Genomic DNA, 15,903 nt, shown 5'->3' on the forward strand with positions numbered 1-15,903 from the left:
TGCTCTCCTGGCCTTGATGCTCTAACACTGCACCGCACACACACATACACACACACGCATGAGCGTGTTCACACTCAGGACACACAAAGGTTTCAGCGCCAGGCTTGGTTTGGGCGTCTGAAGAAAGCTGAAAGGGGAAAAACTGTACACATTTTGATCTCAGAATCAGCACGTTAGGATGACAAGTCAGTAAGGGTGGGTGGAGAGCATCCTGATTGGGACCAGGATGCAGGTTCCTCCAGTGGTTCAGTGATTCACTAAAGGCCTGTGGGCAAGAGCCTCACCCTTGGTCTTTCTCCCTTTTCCTTCTAAATAACTTGCCTCTCTCCCGTACTTATCTCTCAGGCAAGGGAGTAAACGAGTCAAGCTTCTAGGGAGATCCCTGCTTTTGAAAGACAGGGCTATTTTTTCCTTTCAGTAGGATCGTTTGTCTTTCTGCCACAAAACTGTAACTCAAATCTGTAAAACCATTTTCTTAGCTTGCTTTCAGAGTACAGGGTCACTTGGAGAAGAATGAAGAATTTTGAGTAATAGTTCGGAAGAGAAATGCTATCGTTAAGTGTAATTTTTCTTATAGCACCTCTGAAAGGCCACATTGCCTAAAGTCTCCACGTATCTCGATACTTATGATCATACTGTTCAACTTGGATTCATTGGAAGGCTCATGGGCTAAATGGTAAATTTGGCCTAGTGGACCTTTTAGTTTTTCTCACTTTACAGAATAATGGTAGGGTGGTTAGAAAGCCCTCCTGGCTTCTCCCTTGTAACTGTATCTAAAACCATAGGGATCTGTTTTCACAAATAAAATATCCTCACTATAATCGAAATTATTTTGTTGCCAGATTCTTGTCATCCTTTAAAGAAAACCCTATATATGTTAGTTTTCATTGGCAAAAATGCTATGAAGATGCTGTAGAAGATTGGGCTGCATCTGACTGACCCAGGGATGGAAGTGAAGTGCCCATAATATATCACCCTGTGTGGATCCCGGTTGTTGGATTGTCTTTCTTTTTTTTTCTTTTTAAAAGATTTTATTGAAGTATAGTTGATGTACAATATTATATAACTTACAGGTGTACAATATAGTGATTAACAACTTTTAAAGGTTATACTCCATTTACAGTCATTATAAAATACTGGCTGTCTTCCCCGTGTTGTACAGTATATTCCTTTGTCGCTCGATTGTCATTGGCAGAGGTTTATGACAAGTAATAAATTGTCTCTTAATGGTTATAGGCGGTTGTCTAGTTATCTTCCTACACGCAGTTATGGTACTTTTGAATCTGTTGCCTTTGTAAGCATGTTAAATCATACATATCTTGATTTCTTAAAATAATAAGCTTCTTGATTGCGACCAAGAACTCTACAAGAACTTCCCTTTGGTGATCTCTGAGCGCTGGCAGCAGGAAGTGGTGGAAACTGTTTATGAAGCAGTAAATGCAGACACGGATAAAATCGAGGCCAGGAAGAGAGCTAAAAATAAGCAGCTTGGCCACGAAGAAGGTAAAATAGCTGGTGTGTCTGAAGATATTTCTAAAGCAATGAATTTTCAAGATCTCTTGTAAAGCTGAAAATAGTATCTGGGTCATAAAGTACTTTCCAGTAGAGTGGGGGAAATGCCATAAATTGTTTTCGTTTTACCTGGCTTGGAAAAGATCAGTGTGAAATGATATTTCAAAGTCTTTAATTTTTTAAAAGTTTTTATTGAAATATAGTTGATTTACAATGTTGTGTTTCAAGTGTACAGCAAAGTGATTCAGTTATACATATATATATAAATATATACTTGATATTTCAAAGTCTTTAGTCCACATATAAATAATATGTATGGAGGTCGTCAGCAGTATTTTGTCAATACACCTTCTTATCTTGGAGTTTTGGGGCCAATTTGGAAGTTTTCTTCCTTGAAGATTAAGTATCACGGTGTCAGCAACAGGGCCAGCTTCCTGGGTGTCTGGCCTGTGTGGTCTCATCAGGCCGCCGACCCAGGTTAATGCTCCGCTGGCACCATCTTGACATTCTTAATAATTTTTTAACAAGCGGCCTGCATTTTCATTTTCCACAGGGCCCTGCAAAGTATGGTGAGGAACTTAGTATTACATGTTTACTTGTCAAGAGACATAAGTGTATATACATACATACATTTATATTATAAACAGCATGAAAGAGTCACCAGGGCTGAACTGTGGGGAGGGGCCGGAGTGGGCGCGTGGAGGACCCGAGATTATCTAAAGCCACGGGGAAGATGGTGGAAAATTCACCGTCACCATTGCCAGAAAGAGCGACTTATGGCTTTATTCTTTTCTTAAGCTCCCAATTTGGCTTCATACTATATCTTGTGTGGGCTTTTATTCCTGAATCTTGGCTAAACTCCTTAGGCTTGACCTATTGGCCTCAAAAATACTGGGCAGTTAGTTGCACTGCCTGTGTACCTCCTCATTACTGTAGTGATTGGTTACGTGCTCTTATTTGGAATAAACATGACGAGTACCTCTCCACTCAACTCCATTCATACAATCACAGATAACTATGCCAAAAACCAACAGCAGAAGAAATACCAAGAAGAAGCCATCCCAGCATTAAGAGATATTCCTAATAGTGAAGTAAACCAAATGTTCTTTCTTGCAGCCAAAGAACTTTACACCAAAAACTGAATTGTGTGTAGACTAATACCAAACACTTATTACAAATTTTTGATGTAAAAATTTTGACCATAGTAATTTTGACTATCTTTCTGATTAATATCCAGTATTGAAATGAAAAAAAAAAAAAAAGTAAGTTGAACTTCTCTTAGATTAAGTTCTATTAATATTATAAATGTTATCAAATAGTAGTTACTAACGGACAGAATAAGTAAAATCCTGCATTACCATATAGCAAGTATTCCTCCCCCAAAAAAAGAAAAAGAAAAAAGAGTCACCAAGCCATATTTTTTTTTTAATTAATTAATTAATTTATTTTTGGCTGTGTTGGGTCTTCGTTTCTGTGCGAGGGCTTTCTCTAGTTGCGGCAAGCGGGGGCCACTCTTCATCGCGGTGCGTGGGCCTTGCACTGTCGCGGCCTCTCTTGTTGCAGAGCACAGGCTCCAGACGCACAGGCTCAGTAGTTGTGGCTCACGGGCCTAGTTGCTCCGCGGCATGTGGCATTTTCCCAGACCAGGGCTCGAACCCATGTCCCCTGCATTGGCAGGCAGATTCTCAACCACTGCGCCACGAGGGAAGCCCGAAGCCATATTTTTATTTACCATATTTGAGTGCCCTATTAGGATTTCCAAAGGAGAATACATAACATCCAGTATTAAATAAATCAGTCATCTTTGATTCACCAAATATTGCCACTCTTGATTTTTCTAAGACTTTATGGATTTTGGATATTTAAACTTATTGTGGTTAGTGATGAAGATATAGCTTTTTGTTTTACTTCTAAGCAAAGACCTTTCTGAGGTTAACGTATAATAAGAATGACCGGAAACAATTTCAGTCTGTGAACAATTTGCTTTGGTGGGGGTATCTTGGTGCAGGATTCCTGGGTCTATTCGACCATTCCCCAGTAGCATTTATCATCTGTTTAGGAAAGTGTCCACCATCCTGGATGAATGACTCCTTACCTAAAAGTCGCCTGAGTGCACCAAGGGAACGTGACAGCCCTTTAACTGTGTTCACCTCCATTCTGCAGGGAAAGGGGCTTTATTTCTAAGCCGTTCTTGAGAGAACGGGTCCACTGAGATCACTCTGGACCACGTTTGCTGTTACGGACTTTACACAGGAAATTATAGCTTCAGTAGTTTGCTCAAGGGAGAGCCACGATGTCACTAGAATCTTGACAAACTGGACCCAGAAAAAAATATGTATGTTAATGACCTTGTTGAAGTGTAGCCTTTTAATTAGAGCTGTAATTAGAACGTCTAGCAAATTAATGAATTCTTCTCACATGTAATTAAGTAATTTAGGAATAACTAGATCTTGGTTGAAGATCTCAGAAGTCACCCTTAAAGTAAAATATAGTCTAGGATTAGATATCTGAAGTAAAAATATAAGACGTATACTTTAAATGTACTTGACAAATGCAGACACCTTTTCCATTAAAATGGCAACTCCGTGAACCACACCCCGTCACCACGGACCCTCCCGAGGCCCCCCCCCCCTTCATTCTTTTCCTTCCTGCTTGTGTCCAAGTGACACAACATGGGTTTTGCTTATTTGTTTATTACCTGAATCTCCCACTAGAATGTAAGCTCCCTGAAGGCGAGGACTTTTGTCTCTTTTATCCACTGCTGCGTCCAGAATGCCTAGCACGTGCCCAGCACCTTCCCGTCATCGTTGAACGAATGAGTGAGTGAGTGAATGAATGATCTTAGCACAATCACCAAGGCCTCGAAGGAAGGCAAAGTAAGCCACTTAAAATTGACCGTTTTTTTTTGTTTGAGACAATACTTTGCTGTAAAAATGTAATCAGAACTCAACATGCATGTGAATTAGCTTGGCCTCCCTACATAACCATATATATGAAAGATAATTATAACCTTAAGTGGAGGAAAGACCAGTTTTTGACCCTTGTGTTACTTTGGCTTCTTTGGACAAGAAAATCCCCTCTCTGTTATTTTTTTAAATAACATTAAAGGGAGAAGCCCAATTCCATATAAAGGCAAAGGTACTTTGGGCATAGCTTGAGTTTAATCACTCTCTATTCCCCAATTATCACCCTACATAATGAAAAAATATTTATCAAACAAACTTTGACCCTCTCAGAGCAATAGAGGAACATCATGAATTTATCAGAATATTGAGAAACAGCCATTTAGTATGTTAGTAGAGAGCTGAAGAGACCTGTTCTTTAATGTGTTTAAAACTGAAATAATGATTTCTATAGTGTGTTCTCTTTATAGAAACTTGCTCTTTTTCCAAAAAGTGTGTCATTCTTTTTTTCTGAGAAGCATATAGACATTCTGTTTCAGACCCTGCTAAATTTCATCGTTGTGTTCCGTGCCTCAGATTACGCTCTGGGAAGAGACTGCATCATGCACGGGTACATGCTGAAGCTGGGAAACCCATTCCTGACTCAGTGGCAGCGTCGATATTTTTACCTCTTTCCAAACAGACTTGAATGGAGAGGAGAGGGCGAGTCACGAGTAAGTCTGTAGCATCTTCCCGAGCACTCGTTTCCGTGGTGATTTCACATCGCCGGCATGTTTTCTCAAATCTCCCTCTAGCTCCCATATCTCTTTTAACATGTATACATGAGATTTTCATGTTCAGACATTAACTTTTAAACTTCTGAGTCAAGGAAGGATTTGGTGCTACCTGAAAATAGAAGGTGCCTTCCAGGGAGGTCAAAGCAGACAGGTTTGAGGAGGGCTGGAGAGCAGTTAGGTGGATCAAAAAAGGGGAAAAAACTGGGACTTTGGAGTCAGAGCTGTTTAAATCCACTTCTCCGTGTCTCTGGGACTTGGAGCACATTATGTCGACTGAGCCTCAGTTTCCTCATCTGTAAAACGGGAGAAGTAGAAATGGTAACAACTACTACAATTGTTGCAGATTTATCTTGGGCCTGGTGCTGTAGACACACAGACACAAACACAGACACGCACACACACACTTTTAATTTGTTTAGCAACCTTTGAGGTCCAACCCTTATAAAGAGAGAACCAGGGCTTAGAGAGGGAAGGTCTGGCACCAGTGACAGGTGTGGGTGAGGAGTGATTCCGACCAGGGTCTGCCTGTGCCCCATGTCTCCATTACGAGGCCTCCCTGAGTCGGGGTTGAGTAAGACAAGGTCTGCGGTGCAGGCCGAGAAGCTTGGCACCGAGGCCAGGGCACCTGACCCCCCTCCTGTTGTCTGCACCTTGCTGGAAAATCGGAAGTGGGTTTTACCGTATTAGATGGGAAGATACAGCCACCCTGTAAGGTCCTTTCAAGAGCTAATGTTAGTGAACAAGAAAAGAGAAATTTCCCATCTACACCGTCCCTCGTAGCAAGTGGGGCAGCATTTATTAAGCGTCTGCTGTGTGAAGCGCCCAGGGCTTGTCTCCATGGAAGGTGGCAACCCACGTGGAAGGAGTTCTGCTCTTGAGGAGGGAATGGTTGTCATCATAAGCAGGACAGTGGTCCCAACTGTGAAAAACATAGTTGGTGTATTGGAATATGGCCCCTGTATCAGAATATAGCTCTCTACTGGCCAGAGCATGGAAAATGGTGAGCCCAAATCTGGTGTGTTTGACTTTGGAATGTGTTTTGCAAATCCTTGTTGGTGAAGATGCCATTTAATTACAAGTGATTGCTACTGTGTATGACCACATTCTTCATAAATGACCATGATCTTCTCACTATTACTAGTGCTGTAGAAGTCATTTTCTAAAAATTCATACATCTAGGATCTGAGTTATGATTAATAAGACTCTGTGGGGGTCCTGAATTATAACTCAGGTACTGGTAAGTATTGTATAATATAAAATATACATATTACATAGAACATGTGTATATGATTATACATAAATACAAGATAATTATATTTTGTATTACATATGTATTTTTTACATTATAGAATACTTACTGGCACCTGAGTTATAATTCATACATATATCATTATGTAATGTTTATTTTCCAGATAATGAGTGGCCCTGGGCATAGTATGCGTTTACTGTGCTATCTACCGGTCAGTCACTGTTGTACACTTTGAAAGGAAATTGCCTTGCTTTTCAGGATATTCGAAAACTAAAACAAAAATCTTCTTTTGCTTACCACTGGATATGATAAATTATCTTGGTTTTAAAAGAGTCAGCATTTAGCGTTGATTCACGAAGCTACGTAACGTGCCTCGGTAGATTCGTAAGTTTAAGTAAGGGAAAAAGAAAACGTGGGTTTATGATGGTGTTGTTTTTCATTTAGGATTCCTGGAGTATTTATCCCAAAAAACATAAAATGGTAAGGTGCTCAGAGACACTGTAGCATTCACCGGGAGCGGTGATGCTGTAGACCCAGCGGGACAGTCGTTTAAGGACGTCACCTGTGTTTATAACATCATTTCGATGTGATCAAAATATCAGTCGCTTACAGGCTAGCGTGACCGAACTTCTACTGGGCTGCTGGGTTCAAAGCCAGCGACACACCTCTCGCTCACGCAGATTGTAGGTAGCGACGTCATTGTTCCCTCATAGCAGGATTGATCGTGTCTAGGCAAGTGTGTGATGCAGGAGAGGTACGTGTGATTCACGCTCATCCCCACATCAGTACTGTGCTGAGGGAACAGCTTTGCTTTCTGCCTTATAGAGACGTTCCTTTCTTTGCAGCTTTCTTTGAGATGTTATATTTTGAATTTTCGTACATTTCTTTTGTAGTCATTTCCCCCCACTTCTAGAATATCATCAAAGAAAGAAAGATGCTGATTTTTTTTCTTTACTTTTTCTAAGCTGGTAGTTTTCAGTATTATTTATTAACTTAATTTAAGAAGTCATGCAATAATGTGAAGTAACTTATCATCTTTTATTTTTACGGTCAGCAAAATTTACTGACAATGGAACAGATTGTGTCTGTGGAAGAAACTCAGATTAAAGACAAAAAGTGCATTTTGTTGAGGATAAAAGGAGGGAAGCAATTTGTCTTGCAGTGTGAGGTGAGTGTTTATTTGTATTTTTTCCAGAGGTGAAAGTTAGAGCAATTATATAAACATGCACCAAAGGTGCCTGCTGGTTATCAAACATTTTCTTACTCCATGCTTTATCACTCACGAACTTAGCAAGAATGTTGGAAGATACAAGGATCTCAGCAAATTAACAGTTATTTTAAAAGGAGTGTTTCTTAGAAAATGGCAGGAGGAAGGACAGGAAATAAAGTGATTACCCTATCTGGAAACCATCCAGTATTTAATAGGAGCCTTGAATTTTATTTGTTCACAGTTTTCCAGATCTGATCTGATCTTTCAGCATGTTTGAAGTTGAGGTTTGTGTGTTGAAATAAACATAAGATCCCCAAGTAACTCTTAACAGGGGAAATGCCATCTTTCTCTCCCCAAAGTTCTACTGTAGCCTGAACTTAATTCCTGAACACTTCTCTTGGGGTGTGGGGGGATGTTTGGGGGTGGTGGTGAGAAAAGAGCGTATTTAGAGAGATAAAGCAGTAGTAGATACAAAGACGTGTTTGCTTCACGACTTCAACACTTTACTGGGTGTGTGTGTATGTGTATACGTGCTTGTAAAGAGCATATTTAGAGAAATAAACTAGTAGTTGAAATTTGTCAAAACTCCTCGTGCATTATTTTCTAGACTCAAGTTATTTTAGACATCAGAGATCAAAGGTGATCTTTCAACAAAGTCAAGGCAGCAAGTCTCCTGTGGGGTTGTAGGAGGCTTTTCTGAAGGGCTTAGTCCCTCTTCTGGGCAAGGGGCCCCTGGAGGAAGTTCCTGCGTGACCCCCCCCCATTACTCACCGGCCGCGGGGTGGGACATGGGGTGTGCTTTCCCTGGGGGGAAGGGGGTTCCAAGGACTGTCCAGAGGCATCCATGTGTGTCGACGAAGCCAGTGACACTGTCCCAACTCCTCCGCCTCTTGTGTTTGCCTTCAGAGTGACCCGGAGTTTCTGCAGTGGAAGAAAGAGCTGACGGAGACGTTCACCGAGGCCCAGCGGCTGTTACGTCGAGCCCCCAAGTTCCTCAACAAATCCCGCTCGGCCATCGTGGAGCTCTCGAAGCCGCCCCTCTGCCACAGGAACAGCAATGGCCTCTGACCCCTGGCACGGGGAGCGTCCCACGAGACAGCACCTCCTCCGGGAAGTCTGCATGGGCTACTCGACCCGCGAAGTGGAGCCTTTGGGAGAAGTGTGAGGATGAGAGATGGAGTCGCTCACCTCCAGGGTGCTCCGTGGCTGGGGGGACCCAGGACTCTGAGATGCTCCTACTAGGAGTGGCGACCACCCTCAGGCTTGGGGGCGCCTCCTCCCCTCCTGAGGGCCTCCCGCCACGATTGCATCCATCCGCCCTCAAAACTACTGAAGAAACGAAGTTCTCTTTCTTTGCCACACACTTCTTTTGGTTATAGATGAACCTAGAACTTGAAATGATTCCTACTGATTGTGTCACTTTTTGCATCCGATATCCAGTGTATCTCAGGCTTGCCAAGATGGGATCAGTCTGCTGTTCAGGTTGCCCCAGCGTTGCCACGCTCTGTCCATAATCGGCCCCCGCTGGGTTTAGATGTCTTTGCTCCATAGTCCTGGCAGGGTGGCAGACCAGCTGGGTGTCTTCTGTGCCCTTGAGAACCAGCCTCTCGTTGTCTCGGGGCTTGAAAGCTGCAGAGGTTTTCTGAAAGGGCTGCACCTGGGCCCTCCCCGCGGGTGCCGCACCCACGGGTACCAGCCTGCCTCTGACCGGGAGCTTAGGCAGCTGGGACCAAGGGCGTGGGAGCCACTCAACATCGAAGGCGTCAGATGGTAGATGGTTGGAGGCTCACCGTGGCTCTGCAGGAGAGGCAGTGGCGTTTGCATCTCACGGTGACACAGCCATTTTCAAACCATCAAGTTGGTGCACTTCCCCTGGGTGCACAGGACCGCCTGCGGGCGCCCATCTCAGGCTTGGATGGAAGCCGTCGTGAGACACAGCAACTCTGGTTCCCTCTGGCTGACCTCAGGAAGCATCTGGGTAACGGATGTGTCAAGGAAGGAAACTCCGTTTTACCTTTTAGTATAATTTAAAAATGAATTTTATTGAAAAAAGAATGCTGAAGACGAATGTGTCAGAATGGGTTAACTGTGTATATTGACTTGCATTGTCGTTCAACTGTCATTAGCGAATGATTCTCTGCCCTGGCGGGTTGTTCTGTGACAGCGACGGCCTGATCCCAGTGGCCTTCTCTCCCCGTGGTTCGTTTCATGTCCCAAATAAGTGCTGGTTTATAAGAACCAGTGTGTTCCCCAGCCAAGTCCTCCGTGTCATCAGACTAAAAATAATAACAATAATTTTCAGAGTCCACATATTTGTCCTTTCTTAGTGCAATTTTATTGTCTGTTTCTGAGTCGACTACTAACAATATAAATAAGTTGACATCGTAATTATCTGCATCCTGTCCTCGATATTTTTAGTGGTTCCAAATCTTTGTGTTTATATTTGTGTGCCGCACTCACTGGGAAAGTAAGTCCTTTTTAATGAAACGATATCTTGAGAGTTTGGAAGATAATTACCGAAAGAGCCTTTTATTTCATAGGAGTTACCTTGGAAAAGAAACTTTGAGGTTCACTATTTATCTCAACTACTAGTTGGAATTTAGCATACATGTTCTACTATCTGCTGTTTCCAGTATAGAAGTTGGGGGCTACTATTTACATGGATTCCCCTGATTTAAAAGGGAAGAATAGTATTCAAATTGTGTTTTTAAAAAAAAAAAAAAAACCACCAGAGATAGAAAAGCTGTTCATGACAAGTGAGCATCTCCCCAGGCATGGTTGATTGTCACTGTCACAGCTGTAGTTACTGGCTCCATCACAAGGTCACATGTGCTCAGCACGTGTGGTTCAGAGATGGGTAATTACAGTTTAGAAATCGCTGAGCCTCCTGCCTCTGCTGGACAGAGTAGAGATGTAGCCTCGCGTGGAGAAGGTGCATGAACTCCTTGAGGGTCTGGGCTTAGCGTCTCACGTTCCATCCCAGGACACCAGCTACGCCGATTCGCATCTCTGAAAAATATCATTTAAGCTCTGGAGTAGAACATAAGGTTGTCTTTCCTTTGCAAAAGAAAAATGAATTGGAAATATTCCGAGAGCCCTTTCGCCTCGCCTCAAATTTATTCCAGGTGAACTTTTACACTCCCTCAAGTTTGATGGGTAACGACAGGGCTGAGAAGTGCATTACGTGGATGTGATTTATTAAAAGTGCTCTGTGAGGTTAGGATGAGTGGCTTTTTAGGGGGAGGTCCGTGTTTGTGTTTGGGGTTTGGCAGCCTGGAGAGGCCAGTCTTCCTCCTGAACTCGTGCCTGCAGCCCTTCTGAGGGGGTAAGTGTTTCTGCTGCCAGATGGAAGGCGCTTCCAGGACCCTTCTGTGCCAGCACCTGGTGCCCCCATGGCCAAAGAAGTCGGTTGGTTTAGGAGTCTTGGTATACGTGGCTGTTTTAGGTCTTAATGTTTGACCCTACCTACGTTTGGAGTGTTAAAAAGGGCAAAATTGAGCACACGTGTTATCATTATTTTAGATTTATTTGGTTGGGATATTTTCACATTGTCAGAAAAAATCATTGAAGTTGATATTTTTGTAAACTTATGTTAGTAGTGTCTTGATTTCATAATTCAAAGGAATCATTAAAGCAAAGCGTAAAAATAATAGATTAAGCTGCTCTACTCTACACCATATATGGAATGAATTAAAAACTTTTGGGAATCCAAGGTTATTTTTTTTTTAACCTAAAACATTCTCTTTGGTGCATTTATTCCTTTATGTCATTGGGGCTCATGGCTTTTCCTTCTCTATCATGTTTAAGTACAATTTTTCAGCAAAACTGCTAGAAATCAGCTGTTGTTTCACTTTCTAATGTGAATGTTTCACTTCCTGTGCCTCTGATTGGTCAATTCACGGACATGACAATTTCAAATTCTATATGTAAAGAGAAGGGGCAAATGTCCAGGCTCGCTGAAGAAAGGAAGCGTTCTGCTCAAGAAAGACAGCAACAAAGCTGGAAAAGCAAATAGAGCAACGACCACAAACAACCATCTGTTCAAAGCAAGAGTTAGCTTTGATTTGCGCTTTGAAATATGCTGTACAGATACTAGAAACAATTGTTTGAAGGCTCACACTGGCCATTAAAAAATATCATTGACCAATTGACAATGTGGTTTAACTCTCAAGAAGATCAAAGTGTGTTTTTTTCTGATGATTTTTTATTTCATTCAGAATTTATAGTTGGGCCAGTCGAATACAACATTTGACTTTTCAGCGGAATTGATTTTTCTGATGTTTCAAAATTTTAACCTATCAAGAAGAAAAGAAAATTCTCAAAGTTGGACTTTTTTTGCTTGATGTAAATATGTTAAAAAATTTGCAGTGTGCTGGTGTAAGATAAGGCTTATCTTGTATGATTTAATTTATATGTAATTTTTCTCAGTTTCATTCAGGGACTCATATCTGTGTCATTCAGAGATGCTTGGGGAAGGAACTCCTCCCCTCCCAGGGGATGGATGTGTTCTTTGTACCCAGAGAGGAGTTGGGCTTCATTGGGATCTGTGACACACGCTGGGACGTGGATGGAGTGGGGGTCACAGAAGGCAGGATCCTGGTAGAGATGGGGCAAAGGAAAAAAGGAGTTAATTCGCTGGGAAAAGCCAATTTCCTTACACCATAAAGCACCAGGGAAGTTACAGTTGAACTTGGTGCTTTGGGGTGGTTTTCCCCTTATAACAAGAAGAGTTGAATAGTAACTATTTTAAGACTCGGTCGCTTTAGTTTTGAATATGGAGCTGCTGGACTTATAAGAGGCTGTTTGCTTTCCGCCAGGACTTTCTGTAGAAATGAGGTTGCCGGTTGCCCCTCCTTGTCATCCAGCACCCTTGGGGAAGGCACACGGGACCCAGAGCTGATGCCCCATCTTGGTGTGTGCGCCTTGCGGCCGATCAGGGGAGGGGGAGAAGGCCAGAGGTGGGGTGTGGGCTGCTGTCACCCTGTCAGTCAGGTGGGGACATTGCTGCACACCCACTGAAGGTACCGTAATCCCCCTACAGTGACAAGACTGGGCTTGCTGCTTGAGCCAAGCAGAGTGAGCTTTACTTTTCAAAACATTTTTTCTTCCTAAAGCTCTAACATGATTTCGCTCCCACATCAGGTTAACTTGAGAAGCTTTAATTAATTAATCACTTAAATTCATGTTAATATGAATTTTTTGTATCCAGGCCACATTTTTAAAAATTTACTGTAGAAAGAATGAAAGTTGAAGTCTAAAATGATACTTCTTGGCTTCCTCGAGTCATAATGGCCTTTAGATTTCCTTCATCCTCAAAGACTAAGAGAGCTGTTCTTTGACAGCCGAGTAACAGGGATGCCCAACTCTGGCAGCGTCCAAAGGCCTGGGGGCATGAGTGACCGTCCACTTCACTGGCCTGGCCGGGTTAGCACTTACTGATAAATGTAGCACCCCAAATTTTAAATTGCCTTTATTTAAAAAAAACACGCACACACTATAGAAAATGGATTAACGTGTATCATTCCATCAAAACCATATAGGAAAACCCTGCATTTTAGAGTTAAATGACTCACGTTCTTATAATAAACTCTCTTACATCTAACAAATCTCAAAATCATCTCTGAAAAACTGGTAACTATGCTTCCAATTTTAATTTTGTCCTAATATAAAATGTCTCTCATGTAAGCGGTAGGGAATGGGGAAATATTTCTAATCGTGTATTCATATTCCAAAGGACTTGAAATTCAACTTCTTGTTTCTTAGTTGATTATATTCCATGATGTACATATTTATGTGGTTTATAAGCTAAGCACTGGCCTTTTTTTTTTTTTTAGTTCTATTGTTAAATTGTATTTTTCTATGTTTTAACAAATTATAATAGATTTGGCTTTTTTCTGGGTAGCATAAAGATTGCCAAACTACATATATATATATAAAAACAAGAGTTCTATTTTAGCACAAAAGCATTTTATATTATTTATTGAATCCTTCAGTTCTCATCAAAAACATTGCTTACCGCTTCTGCCCCTTTTTATTTGTATAGTTTGTTATTTAAGGAAATGCAGTCTTTTCTGTTTCTGTTTTTTTTTTTTTTCCACAAAATAAAATTGAAACAAAGCGTATAGCAATGTGGGGTGGACATCCCTTCTCACGGCCACGGACTGTTTTCAACAATAGCTTAACCCTCTGATCTGTGCTGAGAGGCAAGCGCACTTCTTGGGGTAACATCTGACAGTGAACTTGTGAAATAACTGCTTTCATCTACCTCTTCCGAAGGCCCCCTGCTTGTTGACAGGTTCCTCGAATGCTTGATTCTACACTGGCTCCATCATAAAAGAATTTCAGGAAAGTGTATAGCCATCCTTCCCTCGTGATGTAGATTTCACCGTGTCGTGTAGGGGCCCCAGCGAGCGGGGCAGGTAGGTACCATCCCTTCTGTGTGGTCAGCCTTCAGGAGCTGCAGTTCACCTGCAGAGCATCATTTCTGATTCTTCTTGTGCCAAGTCCCCCCAGTCGGTCTCGCCATTGCCTCTAGATTTGACTGTTGCACCTGATTCATCAACTACTAAATGGAAGCTGCTGCTTCCACATTCTTTAGAAACGGCCCTGCTGGGTTTTAAAACAGCACTTCTGGGAGCAGCACTTTCGAACGTGACTCTTCCCCCCTTGCCGTTTCAAAATGGTTTGGGAAATGGGCTCGTCTATGGTTAAAAGGGTCCACGTGAAATAGAGTGAAGATCGGTCCCTGTGAGACGGGGTCCCTCCTCACATGCTGATGTTTTTCTCTCCCTGTTGCCCTAGCTGCACAGCCATCCAGGTGGTCACATATTTGCTTTGTTCATGGCCAAGTGTAACGCCCTTTAAGAAATAAATCTGTTTTCTCTCGTGCATTGCTATACCAAGTGAAGCCAGTGAATTCGATATTGTAAGTCTAGATATTGTACCTATTAAATTACCATCTGTTTTTATCTCTTTTCCCATCGATTGTGCCAGTGGAGGTTTACGGTCGCCTCTTAGTATGCGTTTACTAGTGCACGTTTGAAATCGTATCCCACGTAAGATGCTGGTTCAAGTCCGCGGTCACCTGCCCTGTGTGTGGTGTGTCACCGTCGGTTAGTTTCACCATCTTTCACGGTTATTTGGGGGCAGTCGGGCTGGTTTTCTGTGTTGATAAATTGCTTATGTAAACCTCAATAAAAAGGATCTGTACAAAAAGACTTACTTCGGTGTGCTATCCCCCCCACCCCAACTAAAAACTACATTTCTTTATCAAGCTGTTAGGTCATCAGGAGGTGACTCATTTGTAAGAATCCTAACTTCGGAGGAAATTCATGCAGAGGCTGATTTTATTTTTAAAAAAAAAAAGGGGAAGGGGACTGCCAACAAGCATTTCTGCTGATTTCATGGATTCTTGGAGCACAGCCAACTTCAGCATCAAGGTTTGGGAGACTACCTGTTTGTGGAAGACATGGTGCCAGAAAAGAGTCTGGGAAAGCCAGGAGGTCCATCTCGTCTCCAGTTTTCTAGGACCTGTGCCAGGCTCCCCCATGTACTCCCGGGGTGACCTTGGCATCCCTCCCAGAAGTTACGGCCTCTCACTCTCCATCCCTACTCTCATGAAGACTTCAGGAGAGACCCCGTGGTACATGTCACTTTAAAACAGAAATCCAAGGAAGTGGTGGCCCCAGAGCCACAGCTGCCTGGGCAGAACTGTCTGCTTGTAGGTCCACAGGTCGAGGGTAGGGTAGGTACCTCTGTCCTTGAGGTGGAAACACCTCCTGTCCCTTGCGGGTTCAAGAAAGAAGGACATCACGATTGGTCCATGGAGCCATCCAGTTTCCCTGGAATGTATTTGTGTTTGCCGACTTGAAAACCTCTTAACAAAATAGTTGACGGGAGCCCCAGCTACGGAGCACGTAGTCAGCATCGTAGGCAGAGGTCAGCCGCGTGATAGGGCCCTTGGTCTGATGCCATATGTAGCCAAGGATCGCTCCTGAGAGCTGCAGAAATCCAGTCACCCCTTGGCGCCCAGGAGGAGAGAGAGCAGCCTGGGGACCCTGCTCTGAGCAAGGTCACTGGGCAACCTCTTTGGTCTTCTGTTTTCTCATCCCTAAATTAAGAGAGTTGAATTACATGATCTTGAAGGACCATTCTAGCCAAAAACACCCAAGTTTCCTACGAAGGGTAAATGTGAGGGACTTTGGCTGTACTTGTAGAGCGAAAAGGAAATGCTCTCCCGCACATCCCAGGGCT

General features: G+C 42.7%; 1 protein-coding gene and 1 pseudogene across 8 annotated transcripts in view; both read left to right on the top strand.

The window, feature by feature from the left end:
- The window catches only part of LOC309610921 (G protein-coupled receptor kinase 3), a 124,310-nt gene extending 109,443 nt beyond the window's left edge, over positions 1 to 14,867 (top strand). For 6 of the 7 annotated variants that reach the window (XM_082354475.1, XM_082354477.1, XM_082354476.1 and 3 more), the window contains 4 exons: positions 1,341 to 1,503; positions 4,992 to 5,128; positions 7,495 to 7,608; positions 8,557 to 14,867. In XM_082354475.1, coding sequence (XP_082210601.1) covers positions 1,341 to 1,503; positions 4,992 to 5,128; positions 7,495 to 7,608; positions 8,557 to 8,718 — 576 coding nt within the window. In that variant the 3' untranslated portion in view covers positions 8,719 to 14,867. Of the gene's footprint in view, positions 1 to 1,340; positions 1,504 to 4,991; positions 5,133 to 7,494; positions 7,609 to 8,556 lie in introns of all 7 variants that reach the window. The other variant, XR_014234232.1, reaches the window with a different exon arrangement.
- Positions 1,513 to 4,979, top strand: LOC309610948 (phosphatidylinositol N-acetylglucosaminyltransferase subunit P pseudogene; annotated as a pseudogene). Its single transcript has one exon. The product of its transcript is annotated as a phosphatidylinositol N-acetylglucosaminyltransferase subunit P pseudogene (transcript).
- Positions 14,868 to 15,903: the final 1,036 nt, after the last annotated feature.

The sequence above is a fragment of the Balaenoptera borealis genome, assembly GCF_965194805.1.
Source record: "Balaenoptera borealis genome assembly, chromosome: 14".
NCBI lineage: Eukaryota > Metazoa > Chordata > Mammalia > Artiodactyla > Balaenopteridae > Balaenoptera > Balaenoptera borealis.